Source organism: Amphibalanus amphitrite, unplaced genomic scaffold, assembly GCF_019059575.1.
Source record: "Amphibalanus amphitrite isolate SeventyFive unplaced genomic scaffold, NRLGWU_Aamphi_draft 000077F_arrow, whole genome shotgun sequence".
NCBI classification, from domain to species: Eukaryota; Metazoa; Arthropoda; class Thecostraca; order Balanomorpha; family Balanidae; genus Amphibalanus; species Amphibalanus amphitrite.
Window position 1 is genome coordinate 1,054,680 of NW_024881573.1, and position 14,025 is coordinate 1,068,704.

At 48.0% G+C, this 14,025-nt stretch overlaps 1 protein-coding gene across 1 annotated transcript in view; it reads right to left on the minus strand.

Annotated features, from left to right (window-relative positions):
• The window catches only part of LOC122379422 (intraflagellar transport protein 74 homolog), a 439,917-nt gene that overhangs the window by 350,451 nt on the left and 75,441 nt on the right, over positions 1-14,025 (minus strand). The window contains exon 3 of the mRNA XM_043361638.1: positions 1,643-1,728. Within this exon, the coding sequence (XP_043217573.1) occupies positions 1,643-1,728 (86 nt within the window). The remainder of the gene's footprint in view (positions 1-1,642; positions 1,729-14,025) is intronic.

Sequence of the window (14,025 nt, forward strand, 5' to 3'; positions counted from 1 at the left end):
ACCAAAAATGCCAATCGCTCTCGTCATAAGATATTTAGATTTAAATAACTAAGTTATCTACATCATCATTTTGAACCAAATTAATACTTTCAACTTAACTCACTCATCCCTTCCTTTGTTGGCTCCAAACAGTCTTTCGATTGTCTGGAAATCGTATGCTAAATCCCGTACCTGTATGTGACTGGTGCATATAAAGGCCGAGGTAAGAATTTGAATAGGCTCTCGCATGCGATTTCCTTGCTACCCAAACGAGCGTGTTGCCCGTGACGAAAGGAAGCCGATGATACCCAATTTTAACCCTCGCCGGCACAGGCCATTTTGCGTCCTACGACGGCACAAGGGGGGTACGACCCCCCCCCCGCGTTTGGCCCCTGATCGAGCTAAAGCTTCGCGGAAAAAACGAGCGTGTTGCCCGTTACGAGAGTAAGCCGATATATCCAATTTTAAGGTCCTAGGTCATCGGGTGACCTTCCAGGTCAGGTCAATGACCCGAAAATCGGGAAAATTGGGACCTGTTAGAAAGTCGTTAAGTGTGGCTGCCATGGGGTTTTCCGGGGTGCTGATCACGAATATCGTGTAAGTTTTGATCAGATGATGTCTTTAAGCATTTAGACCAGGTCGGGTCAGGTCAGGTCAGGTTAACCGGTAGGGGTCGTGACTGGTATTCGTAATACGTGTGAACCGCTTCTGCAGCTTCGTAACATTTTAGGAATGCACCAAAACTACATCGTAAATGTTCAAATGGTTGCTAAATTCGAAATCAGCTCTAAAAACTAGCCTAGAAACATGTAAAACTCGAAAAGTGAACCGAGGTCACCAAAGGTCAATGACCTGACCTGACCTTCAGGTGACCTTGACATCCACCCTAATGCATGGGAGCAACATCAAATCACATGTTTGAACGTTTGAAACCACGAAAAGCTTGCAAACGCGTGGCTAATGCGAGCCGACATACGCCGAATCGCGATTCCGGCCAAACATGGTCTCGGAAAGTAGGCCACAGCTCAACGGTCATTTGGGTCAGGGTCATGAAATTTTCAGGGTAGGTGTAAAATTGATCAATGCGAGGGTACTGAAAGTTTCGTCGCGATCGGCCGCTTTTTACGCGAGTTACTTGCGAATAACCTTAAGGGGGTTGCCCCTGTGCCGGCGAGGGTTAAGTTGAAAGCATAATTTGGTTCAAAATGATGATGTAGATAACCTAGTTATTTAAAGCTAAATATCTTATGACGAGAGCGGTTGGCATTTTTGGTATACAGTGTTATTCATTGAAAACCGGTCGGAGCGTTTGAGTCTTTAATTTAGTGGTCGCCGCTTACTAATCATGCGGCATACACGCCGCACATAACCGCCAATGCCGCAACGCAGCTTAGATTTCGAAGTAAGCATTTAGTCTCACCCGCGGCCGATGCGCCTTCCACATTATAGAGTTCAGTGGCCACTGCCCATGTTAAAGCACTGCCAAAATGCCGTGGAGAAACATCTACCGCATGCCGTGAATGAGATGCCGTGAATATCTATTCACGGCATTGGTAATATGCCGTTGCCGTGAATGGGCTCCATTAGTCCATTCACGGCATTTCGCCTATTCACGGCATTGGTAAGATTGGGTTGGGCCCATGAGCGGGGGACTCGGACTGACCTGGAGCCGGCTGCCGTCTTGGGTCGGTCCGAGTTGCGTGCCCAGTGCTCCGGCTCCGGCCGGTCCTGGGACGCCGTTGCAGTGTCCTGCGGGCACGGCAACGGGAGCTCACAGTGGGGGGGGGGGGGCACCTGACGGCTGCAGAGGATTTAAGGATTTATTGCAGAAGCATTTCGACCACAACAGAATGACTGCTGACATCGACATAACGACTTGCAGCACCCTGAGATATAATGCAAGCAGTACGGGCCTATAATGCAAGCAGTAGACACTGAATAACATGGATTAACCCGTGCCCCACTGGGGGAGGGGGCTATTCATAGCCCCCTCCCGTTTCTCTGCAATAACTTCTAAACCACTTGACGTATCGCCGCCAAACTTTCAGTACCTTCGGTTGCATCAATTTGACACCTTGTGTCAAAATTTGAACATCGTATCTATCATAGGTCGGCCGGAAATGACGTCAGAGTGACGTCATGTTCGGCCGATTTCGACGCAAAACATTGAACCACGGGAATCGCTCCCAAGAGCTCAGTTTTTGAGCTAGGTCCAATTTCTTTGCATGAGAGGACTCAGAATGGAATGCGCTATCAAACTGCCATCTCGAGTTTTCAAAATTTTGAAAATTTTGAAAATTATTTTTATTAGAATTCAAAATTTGTATTTTTATATTTTTTTAAACTTTTTGACTTTTCGAAAAAACCGGAATCTATATGATAGAACACATGCTTATGACTTACTCTAGCAAGTTTTAGCCAGAGCCCAGATATCTTCAAAAATGGCCAAGTTATACGCATTATAGCAAACATTTCACAATTTAAAATTTTTTCAAGTCAAATTTTCTGTACGAATTTGACATCGTACAACAATATAAATAGCACCATCGTGTTCCTGAGCTCAAAATGCATCCGATAGACATGTTTTTTATTCAAAAAATTTCAACTTTGAAATTTGACCTTTTTTGACCTGAAAGTGACCTAACCTCAGCTATATTCAAATGAAAGTGGCCTCAAATGACACAGGCGACACTGAATTCGAAATCTATGTCCTAAATGGACCATAAAACATGTGTCACGTGAACGCCTTATGACATTTTTTTTTATTTATTCAGGCCCCCCTCCAACGGGCATTTGTGGCCCAATTACAGGAGGGCTCCTCCTCCTCCTGGCCCTTGCTCCCCCACCCCCCAGGCTACGGCTGAAGTGGGAGCCTACCCCACACCTGGTGACACAGCCGGGGACGACGCCCGCGGAACGGGCAGGACCGGGAATCGAACCCGGCACCGCCCGCACCGCGGGTCGACGCCTTAACCGACTGCGCCACCAGGGCCGCATAAGATTTCCGTGACATATGATGACCTGACCCTGACCCGAAAATCAAAGTACAAGTTTGGTACCCTCAGGGGATCTAAAGTATCTATTCACGAGTGTGCTAACCAAAAATCAGCCTGATCTGACTTGTAAGACGACGGCCAGAGCCCAAAATGTGAACAAGCCAAATATCGATAATTTTTACTTTGACCTGACCTGTGACGTCATCGGTGACCTCGAGGTCAATAAAATTAGGTTTCGCTCGACAATTTTTCCGGGGCTATCAGATGCCGTTTGAATTTTGACGATCGGCCCAGTAGTTTCGGAGTTAGGAGGGGGGGGGGGGCTATGAATAGCCCCCCCCAGTAGGGCGTGTTATACACAGACCCCAGTGGGGCGCGGGTTAACCTTCGCACGCACATGCCATTTTCCCATCTTAGAACGCACATGGGAGGTTGCCACCCCCCCCGCGCCATTTCGTTCCTGCTGGAGAAAGAGCTTCGCGGCAAAACCAACAGATTCTTTGGGAAGGGACGAACCCAATGGTACCAAATTTTGCCTCATATTGTGTCAGTCATTGACCTTCCAGGTCAGGTCAAACTAAAAATGTTGCTGTTTGGGCCTACCGTTGGAATATCACGTGCGGTGCCCATCACATACCGATGGCGCTGCCGTTTGTGGTGCTAAGCCAGCTAGAACCGCCCTTTGTCACAGTATCCGACTAGGTTTTTACTGGCTGTGGTCATTTCAGGTCAAACTAGGTCAAGGTCAATGATATGTGTTTGTATGTCTGTGTGTATGATTGGTTTGTGTGTCCCTATTACATGAGATCACGATCTGAGAAGCTTTTACCAAAAATGCAGTAAAAAAAACTTCACGAAAAGTAAATTCAGCAAGCCTAGAATGCAATGATGACCTAGCTTGGCCTTGACCCTGACCCTGGCATCTGCACATCGTCGAATAACATGTTCCATGGTAGGTCGGAGGTAGGACTAGCAATAACAAAGGCTATAGAAATCAAGGTGTCAAAAGCTCACAAGACTGAAGACCCATAGCCAACGCAAGATGTTGAGTATTGGTCATTTGGGTCATGACATGACCTGAAAAACAAGGTCATATCTCCGAAACCAAAAAACACAGAAACTTGAAATTTTCATTGGACGCTGAGAAAGTATAGAGAAGCAGCTATACGAAAAATCAGGCTTCTAGCTTTAAAAATGTTGAGTGCAGAGAAAAAACTATCTGGTTATTTTCTCGAGCTCCAACGTGTCATTCTCAGCTTGCCTGACAAGGATTCTGGTGTGCCGGGTGATGTACCTGTCAATATTCTAAAGCTATGTTTTATGTACATACATTGGTCGTCACTTGCTGCACATTATTAACACCAGCATAGTAACAAAGTCAGTCCCAAGTAGCTGGAAGTGCGCCATAGTGATTCCTCTCAATAAGAGAGGTGATCCTTCACAGGCATAAAATTTTAGGCCTATCACTAACGTGCCAGCCATATGCAAGATAGTCGAAAAGCTAGTCCATCGTCAGCTAACCACTTACCTCGATCGCCACTGCCTTTTTAGTCCGGATCAGCATGGTTTTATGGCGCGTCACTCAACCACCACGGCTCTTTTATCTATGACTGAACAAATCTTGCAGGGCATGGACCACTCCAAAATCACGCTGTTAGCCTTGGTTGACCTCAGTCGATGTGTTGATGTCGTGGACCACGCGACACTTCTGGACAGTCTGGAAAGCTCCAGATCTCCACAGGCTGGATCAGGAGCTACCTGGCTGGTCATACGCCTCGTGCGCGGATAGGCGACACCCTCTCTGAGCCCCGCCCCATCGAAATTGGCACTTTCCAGGGTACCTGTCTCGGCCCACTCTTGTTCAACGTGGTCAGAAACAGCATCAGCTGCTACATACCCGACAGCATCAACGGCTTCAACACCTTCTCGGCTCGTTATGCTGATGACACACAGATAGCCATATCAGGTCCTCGCAGTAGCCTGCCAGAGCTGAGTTCGAGAGCTAGCCTGCTTGACACGTTGTGTACCTGGCTTCCCTAGCACGGCATGAAAGTCAATGCCAGTAAAACCGAGCTCCTCATGTACGGCGACCGGAGGCAGGTGATCCAAATTGGAGACCCGCCTGAAATAGCATTCATGGGCGAACCACTCACCCTATCAAACACTGTGAAAAACCTCGGTGTTATCATGGATGGCGGATTATCATGGGAGCCACATATTGACAACGTCATAAAACGCTGTTTCGGCATCCTCATCGGACTCACCCACATCAGGCACATCATCCCGAAGAACATCTTGCCGAGGATTGTAGATGCTCTGGTTCTCTCTCATGTGCGGTATTGTGCGTCAGTTTACGGTAGTGCAAACCGCACCACTGTAGCTAAGCTTCAGAAGGTGCTTAATTTCGCAGCTAGGGTGATCTCAGGTAGAAGGAGGCATGATCACATTTCTGATGTCATCGATGACCTTGCATGGCCGTGTGCGTCCGATATGATCTCGTACTTTGACATTACATTAAAGGAAATAGTTCACTTTCACGAAATTATTTTTTTTGCAACGGATTTATGATTTTTTATGTTCAAAATAATCAGCAAAGAAAATAAAACCTTTTTATAACAAAAGATTATTTTCTATATTTTGATATAGGAAGAACTTTTCAGTTTCTGTAAGGCACACGCGATCCAGTATGAAAAGAGCATGGGTCCCGAAAATTCTTCAGAAACAGAGAAATTATCGCAGCCACCGGCATTTGGGCGATCTGCTCGATCTGATAATGTTCCCCTGAATGTCCTAATTGATCAGTACGAGAATTTCTCTAGAGTTCTCGTAGATAATTTCTCTAGTTTCTGAAGAATTTTCGGGACCCATGCTCTTTTCATACTGGATGGAAATATATGCAAGGCACACATCCTCAACGCAAGACACCTTTTTCGGGACGAGAAATAGAATATCTTTGCCTAGGGTGATCGTTGGGCTGTAAAAGCTCCTGATTTATGCTCGTCTCAGCCCAAGCTACAGAACTGCTATTCCAATTCAAAACCCATGTTAAAAAGTGAACTATTTCCTTTAACCCGCGCCCCACTTGGGGGGGGGGGGGCTATTCATAGCCCCCTCCCGTTTTTCTGCAATAACTTCCAAACCGCTTGACGTATCGAGGCCAAACTTTCAGTACATTCGGCTGCATCTATTTGACACCTTGCATCAAAATTTGAACTTCGTATCTACCATAGGTCGGCCGGAAATAACGTCAGAGTCACGTCATGTTCGGCCGATTTCGACACAAAACATTGAACCACGGCAATCGCTCCCAAGAGTTGAGTTTTTAAGTTAGATCCAATTTCTTTGCATGAGAGGACTCAAGGTAGTCTGCGCTATCAAAATGGTATCTCGGATTTTCAAAATTTTTAAGAATTTGAAAATTATATAAAATAAAATTTTTAGGCACTTTTTATTTTTAAATTTTTATCAGCATTTTAAGCACCACAGGCCCGCTAGGGGTACCACAGGCCTAGCAAGGACACTGCGGGTTTGTCAGGGGGCACCACGTGCCTGTCAGGGGCACCTCAGACTTGTCAGGGCCAAGGAGCACCACAGTCCTTTCAGGGGCACCACAGACCTGTTAGGGGCACCAGAGGTCTAGCAGGGGCACCACAGGTCAGCCAGGGGCACCACCAGCCTCGCAGGGGCACCTTGGGCCTGTCAGAGGCACCACGTGCCTGTCAGGGACACTATAGGCTTGTCAGGGGCACCACAGCTCTGCCAGGGCCCAGGGGCAGGGAAAAATAAAAAAAAACAGGAAAAAAACTAAAAATAGGGCCCCACCGAAATCCCGGCCGAAAATCCGTTGAGTTTTTAATTTTGGGTATAGGCAGGGGCCCCACTTCGATTCCTGACCCCCCCCCCCCCCTGGAGTTTTTTTTTTCTGGATTCGCCCCTGGGAGTGAGTGACGGCCAGGGGCACTACAAGCAGAGCACCATAAGCCGGTGACAGGGCTGACATACCATGTTTTGATAGCATGACTGAAACATACTTTTTGGGTAGACAGGAAATCGCATGCGAGAGCCTATTCAAATTCTTACATCGGCCTTTTTATGCACCAGTCGCATACAGGTACGGGATTTGGCATACGATTTCCAGACAATCGAAAGACTGTTTGGAGCCAACGAAGGAAGGAATGAGTGAGTTAAGTTGAAAGTATTAATTTGGTTCAAAATGATGATGTAAATAACTTGGTTATTTAAATATATATCTTATGACGAAAACGATTGGCATTTTTACAATGCACTCAACGGCGCTCAACACACAATGGGCCGACAAACTCAACAACTTCTTCGCCTCTGTGGGCCCCGGTGTGGCGGGCGCTCTGGCGGCCTCTCACGCTGGGGAGACGCTGCCGCCGCGGCCGCCGCGCGTGTGCAGCGGCGCGTTGTCACTGCGCCCGGCCACGCTGCCCGAGCTGTCCGCGGCGCTGCAGCGGATGGGCTCGTCTCGGGCGAGTGGAGTGGACGGCATCACTATCAGCATGCTGAGGGCGACTTTCCCTGTGGTGGGGCCATATCTACTCCACGTCATCAACAGCTCGATCGTGACGTGTGAGGTGCCTCCTCAGTGGAAGTCCGCTATAGTGACTCCATTATACAAGAAAGGAGACCCCAGTGACCCGAGTAACTACCGGCCAATCTCCATCCTGTCCACGGTGGGGAAGCTGTGCGAGCGCATCGTGTGCGATCAGCTCATGGACTACTTGTCATCTAAGCACATCCTATGTCCTCAGCAATATGGTTTCCGCCCCGGCTTGTCCACTGAGGCGGCCGTGCTTGACGCTGTCATATATGTGACTGAAAATATGGCTCGAGGCAGGGTGACGTCATTAGTCACCGCCGACACGTCCAAGGCGTTCGACAGCGTTCAGCATGGCCGTCTTCTGGACAAGCTGGGCTGGTAAGGTGTCGAGGCGGAGTGGTTCGGTGCCTGGCTGCGGGGCCGCACGCAGTCGCTGCGGGGCGGTAGCGGTGTCCTTCCTGTGACCCACGGCGTGATCCAAGGCTCCATTTTGGGCCCGGCCCTGTTTTTGGTCCTTACCAATGACCTGACGCAGCACATGCCGCATGGAAAGATCATAATATATGCCGATGACGTCCAGTTTCTTGACGCTGAATTTCCATGTAACATGTCGGACCTCAAAATTCGTATCGAGAGCAATTTAGCGGTAGCAAATAACTGGTTCACACAAAATAGTCTCAAAATCAACCCGATCAAAACGGAAATGGTTCTCTTTAAATCAAGGCACCTTGCCACGGTACCACAATTCTCAGTCACGTTCGGCAATGCTCAAATCAAACCGTCTTTCAGTGTCAGGATACTGGGGGTCACTGTCGATTCACACCTCTCGTGGGAGCCGCACATCTCGACCGTTGTGCGGCGGTGTTACTGTACGCTCATAGGGCTCGCCAGGATGAGATACCGTCTCCCATCTGAAACCAAGCGACTGCTTGTTGAGGCGCTGGTGTTCCCTCATGTGCGGTATTGCTTGTCTGTCTGGGGAGGCTGTACCGCAACACAAAAGCGTCGCGTTCAGCGGGTCATAAACTTTGCCGCACGTATTGTCACTAATGCACGGTACCGCGATCGAGTGAGACCTCTGCTGAGTGAGCTGCGATGGCTGCGAGTGGACGACATGATCCGCGAGCGCGATGCAATGGTGGTCAGAAGCATTCTGTCAGCCGAGCATGTTGCAGAGGAGCTTCAAAGGAATGTCGTTCGCCGCTCCGATGTATCGAACCGCGTCACTCGGTCATCCGCGGACGACCTGCTGCAGCTGCCGCAGGTTCGAACTGAGTTCAGTCGCCGCTCCTTCCTGTTTCGGGCCATTAAGACATGGAATAGTCTGCCTTCGGCGGTGCGAGCGTCGGCAGGAGATGGTGTTCATGGCTTTAGATCTGAGCTGGTTTCTTACTTGTCACACAAGTGAGCAGTGCATCAGGATCTTTCGGCCCTGCGCTTGGGTTTCTTTATTCGTGGTTTTAACCAGTGCCTACTCGTATATTTTACAGTGTTCATTGTGTCATGCTTTTAAGTTATGTATTTTTATTCACATGTTCATCGACGTGGCTGCTGGAACACCCACTTTGTGGAAGCACCGAAATACATCATTCATTCATTCATTGAAAATAGGTCGGAGCGTTTGAGTCTTTAATTTAGTGGTCGCCGCTTACTAATCATGTGGCATACACGCCGCATATAACCGCCAATGCCGCAACACAGCTTAGATTTCGAAGTAAGCATTTAGTCTCACCCTCAGAATCGACTGCGCTATCAAACGGATATCTATGTTTTTCATAATATTGATTTTTTTAAATTATATATATTACAAATCAAAAGTTACATTCTTATTTGTTTCATGAAGTTTTTACTTTTTGAAGAAAAAAACTGGAATACGTGTGATAGAACACATGCTTATGACTTACTCTAGAAGGTTTTAGCCAAATATCTTCAAAAATGGGCAAGTTATACGCATTATAGCAAGAATTTCTCAATAATGATTTCTTTTCAAATCAATTTTTCAGTACCGTAAACGGGGGTGACTTTGCCTTGCTGAGTGACTTTGTCATGCTTCTCAAAAAATGCTTTAGGGTGACCTCCAGTGATATTTTACGAAGAATGTAATAATTTTTATGCACAAATGAAAGATAATTGATGGGCCTTTCAACATCACCAACGCTGAGAGATAAATTACCACTAAATACAAAACAGGGCTCCCTTTTATCTGAGTAATTGAAATTGTCAAATTTGAAGAGGTCCGAACTTTTTATTATCTAACCATGTTCTAGACCGACTGCGATGCTGAAATTTGGTATGGTTGATCATGACAAGACTGTTAAGTTAGCATATCCAACAAAACTGGCATTTGTCACTTAATTTAGCTAAAATTCTTGGTGGCGATTCTTCCAAGTGAATTGCAGGCCACATGGGGTGACTTTGCCACCATGTTATCAATGCAAAAATGAAATACTTATCCGATGCAATTCAAAATAAGTTATAACTATAGCATCATTTTGATCTCCAAACTGGTGTTTTAAAACGTAAAAGTTTATATGTTGAGCATTAACACAGTAATGCACAGTGGGAGTATATAAAGGCAAAAATTACCAAAATAAAAACATGGATGAAGCTGGGCCCAACTTTTCAGCACAGCCATGATCATCTACAACTCCTGAGTTTGCCAGTAAGACTGGCTAAAGAAATCTGTATCATTCTATAGATCAAAATGCTGATATAATAAGGGTGTCGGTATGTTCCCGCAAGAACGTCCTCTTTCTGTTCCTCTTAATGCCTCTGGAAAAAAGCGGCAAGGTCCTAGAGTACCGATACAATAAAATCTTTGCTTATTAATCTATTCTGAACCATTTTCAGTTTCTATTTACTATCAAATCTCAATTACTTTCAAAATTTATAATAAAAAGTAGGGCATCTTTCCTTTTTTTGTACATCGTTTAAGAGAAATAAAAACTCGAATTGCTTTATTTTGTCCTATTAAACAATTAAGGATGGTTGCCCTTCCTCATACAATGGAACAAAAATGCTTGAAAAGTATTTGTTAGCGTTATAAGCATAGTGGCAAAGTCACCCCTTTTTCAGTTTAACTTTGCCACGACTCATTTTCCTTTAAAAAAAAAATATTTTTAGGCAAGATAAAAGTACGATAATAGCAGAACCCAAAGAGCTAATCTTTATCCGTGTTTTGAACATAGAGTCATCCCAATAAGTTAACAAGTTTAAAAAATACAAGCGTCTAAAGTTGAAAACATGGCAAAGTCACCCCCGTTTACGGTACGTATTTGACATCGTACACCAATATGAATAGCACCATCGTGTTCTTGAGCTCAAGCCGCATCTGATAGACATTTTTTGTTGTTGAAAAATTTCAACTTTAAAAATTTGACCTTTTTTGACCTGAAAGTGGCCAGACCTTAGCTAAATTCAACTCAAAATGACCTCGAATGACATAAACGACATCGCATTCGAAATCTATGGCCTATATGGACCATAACACATGTGTCACGTGACCAAGCATGATATCAAGATTTCCGTGACCTGTAGTGTTCAGGATGACCTGACCCTGACCCGAAAATCAAAGTACAAGCTTGGTACCCTCAGGGTATCTAAAAAGAATCTGTTCACGACTTTGCAAACCAAAAAATGAGCCTGATCTGACTTGTAAGACGGCGGCCAGAGCCCAAAATGTGAACAAGCTAAACATCGATAATTTCTACTTTGACCTGACCTGTGACGTCATCAGTGACCTCGAGGTCAATGAACTTAGGTTTTGCTCAACTGTTTTTTTCGGGGCTATCAGACGCCGTTTGAATTTTGACGATCAGCCCAGTCAAGGGCGCACACAAGGGGGGCACACGGGCCCGTGCCCCCCCCCATTCGAGTTGGGGGGGCCCAACTCGAAGGAAGGGGCCCATTTGAGGCGGCCGAAGGCGGGCCTCTAACTAATCCTTAGACCACCGAAGACCGTGTACAAAGGGCCCTCAAATGGCCTTAAAGGGCCCCCAGATGGTCTCAAAAGGCCCTCAGATGGCCTCGAAGGGCCCTCACTTAGCGTCATAGGACCCTCATCTGGTGTCAAAGGGCCCTCAGATGGCCTTAAGGAGCCCTCAGATGACCTCAAAGGACTCTCAGATGGCCTTAAAGGGCCCTCAGATAGCCTCAAAGGGCCCTCAGCTAACGTCAAACGGACGTCAGAAGGCCTTAAAGGGTGTCAAAGGTCCCTGAGCTGGCGTCAGAGGGCCATGCCCTTGCGTCGAACGGCTCTCCGAAGGCTCTAAAGAGTCCTTTGCTGGTGACAGAGGGCCCCCAGCTGGTGCCAGATGGCCCCCAGCTGGCGCCAAATGGCCATCAGAAGGTCTCAAACGGTCCTCAGCTGGCGTCAAGCGGCCCTCAAAAAGCCTCAAGAGGCCCTTAGAAAACCTAAAGGGGCCCTTAGAAGACCTCAAGGGCCCTCAGAAGGCCTTAAAGAGCGTCAAAGGACCTTGAGCTAGCGTCAGAGGGCCCCCCAGCTAATGCCAGAGGGCCCTGAGCTAGCGTCAAACTTAAAGTGCCCTTAGCTGGTGTCAGAGGGCCCCAGTTGGTGTCAGAGGGTCATCCATTGGCGTCTAATGGCCATCAGAAGGCCCAAAAACACGATCCTCAGCTGGCTTCCAGCGGTCCTCAGCTGACGTCAAGAGGCCCTCAAAAGGCCTCAAAGGTCCCTCGACTGCTCAAAGGGCCCTTAGAAGGCCTCAATGGGAGCTCAAGAGACGTTAAACGGCCCTCAAAAGGCTTGAAAGGGCCCCCTGCTGATGGCAAAGGGCTCGCACCTGAGTCAATAAGAATAAGAGCCTTGTCAAAAAACGGACCTGAGAAACCTTGCCGGCCCTTCTGCGGGACTCCTACACTTACCTGAGTGGCCCCCGTTTACTGAGGGGCCCTGGTTATTGATGGGGTTCCTCGTTACTTAACGCCTGGTTACCAGAGGGGCCCATGGTTACCTGGTGGGCCCCTGATCAATTGAAAACCCCTGGTCATCTGAAACGCCCCTGATTACCTAAAGGGTCCCTAATCACTTGGATTCAGTGACATAGCAAGGGAGCGAGGGGGTACGTGCCCGTTCTCGGGTTTAGGGTTCCTTCAAAACCGAGGGGCCCTGCGGCGCCAGTTGGTAGCAGAGGGTTCGCGCTGGCCGCACTTCAACTCGAAAGGACACCACAGGGCTTGTGGGGGCACGTTATTGGCTCCTATGTAGCCACAATTATCTTCATAAAGGCCCAATGCCGGTTTCTGAGAGACCTCGCCGGCCGCTCAGGGCCCTAGTAACGGCCAACGAGGGATTGGCTGCTAATGGCTCCACATCCGTCTGTGATAGACACACGGTCCACACCAGTGTTTCTAAAGGCACCCACAACGGCAACTGCGAGGCCCCTCGCCCCACCTCCAAGGGACCCCCACCAGCGCATCTTAAGGGCCTACATCGGCGGCTCTGAGAGTCCCCACACCGACGCCTCTGAGGGCCACGTACCAGTGACTCTGAGGGCCTCTTACCAGCCTCCGAGTGTCCTTGCCAGCCTATGATGGGCCACTTTCCACTTGCAGGCCATTTTGCAGGGCCACACACATGCCAATGATGGCCCCACCAGTGTCTCTAAGCCCTAAGACCCCGCAACGGCGCCTGTGAGGACCCAACACCAGCGCATCTGACGGCCTTTCACTGGCACCTCTGAGCGCGCCACACACCGGTGACTCTGAGGAGCTCGCTCGCTTCGCTCGCTCGTAAAATACCATGTAAATTAGGCATTAGTGTACATTAGGCACACTCCTCGGGCATAAATGATACTTTTGCTTGCCGATTTTCCACATTTTCTCATGCAAAGACCGTTTTAAAGAGACCCGTCTGCCAGTGAGACTGGACCCACCGTGCCTTCCTCCTCCCATCGAAAGGTCCTGGATACATGCTGACCCCGGGCCACCGGGTGACTCGCGGGCCCGGGGTCCGCGAAAAAAAACATGCTAAAAAACATGCTAGCGTAAAAATATATATGTTTTGAAAATTAAGCTGGTACCGAAATAATTGTTTTACCTACCATGCAATGACAAACCAATTGCTCAAGCTTCAAACCAACCGAAATATAGCCCCGTGGGCCGTATTTTTTTTGGGGGGGCCTTCGACATGGGGGGTCCAGTTCGAAGGTCGTGCCCCCCCCCCATTCAAAAATCCTGTGTGCGCGCCTGAGCCCAGTAGTTTCGGAGTTAAGAGGGGGGCTATGATTGAATACCCCCCCCCCCCGTATACGGTAGGCGATCCGGCCGGTGTAGCCTCGCGAAACCTCAAAGACACTTTTTTCCAAAAATTGGAAAACAACAGAGAATTGGAAAGCAAAGAAGCGCACCGGATGCTCTGGAGGGGCGTCATTGGGCTTGAATGGGGCGACTTCAGTCTCAAGCGGGACGACTTCAGTCTCAAGGGGGGTGGGGGGTGCTAGTGGCTCTCGGATAGGGCGACTGTGA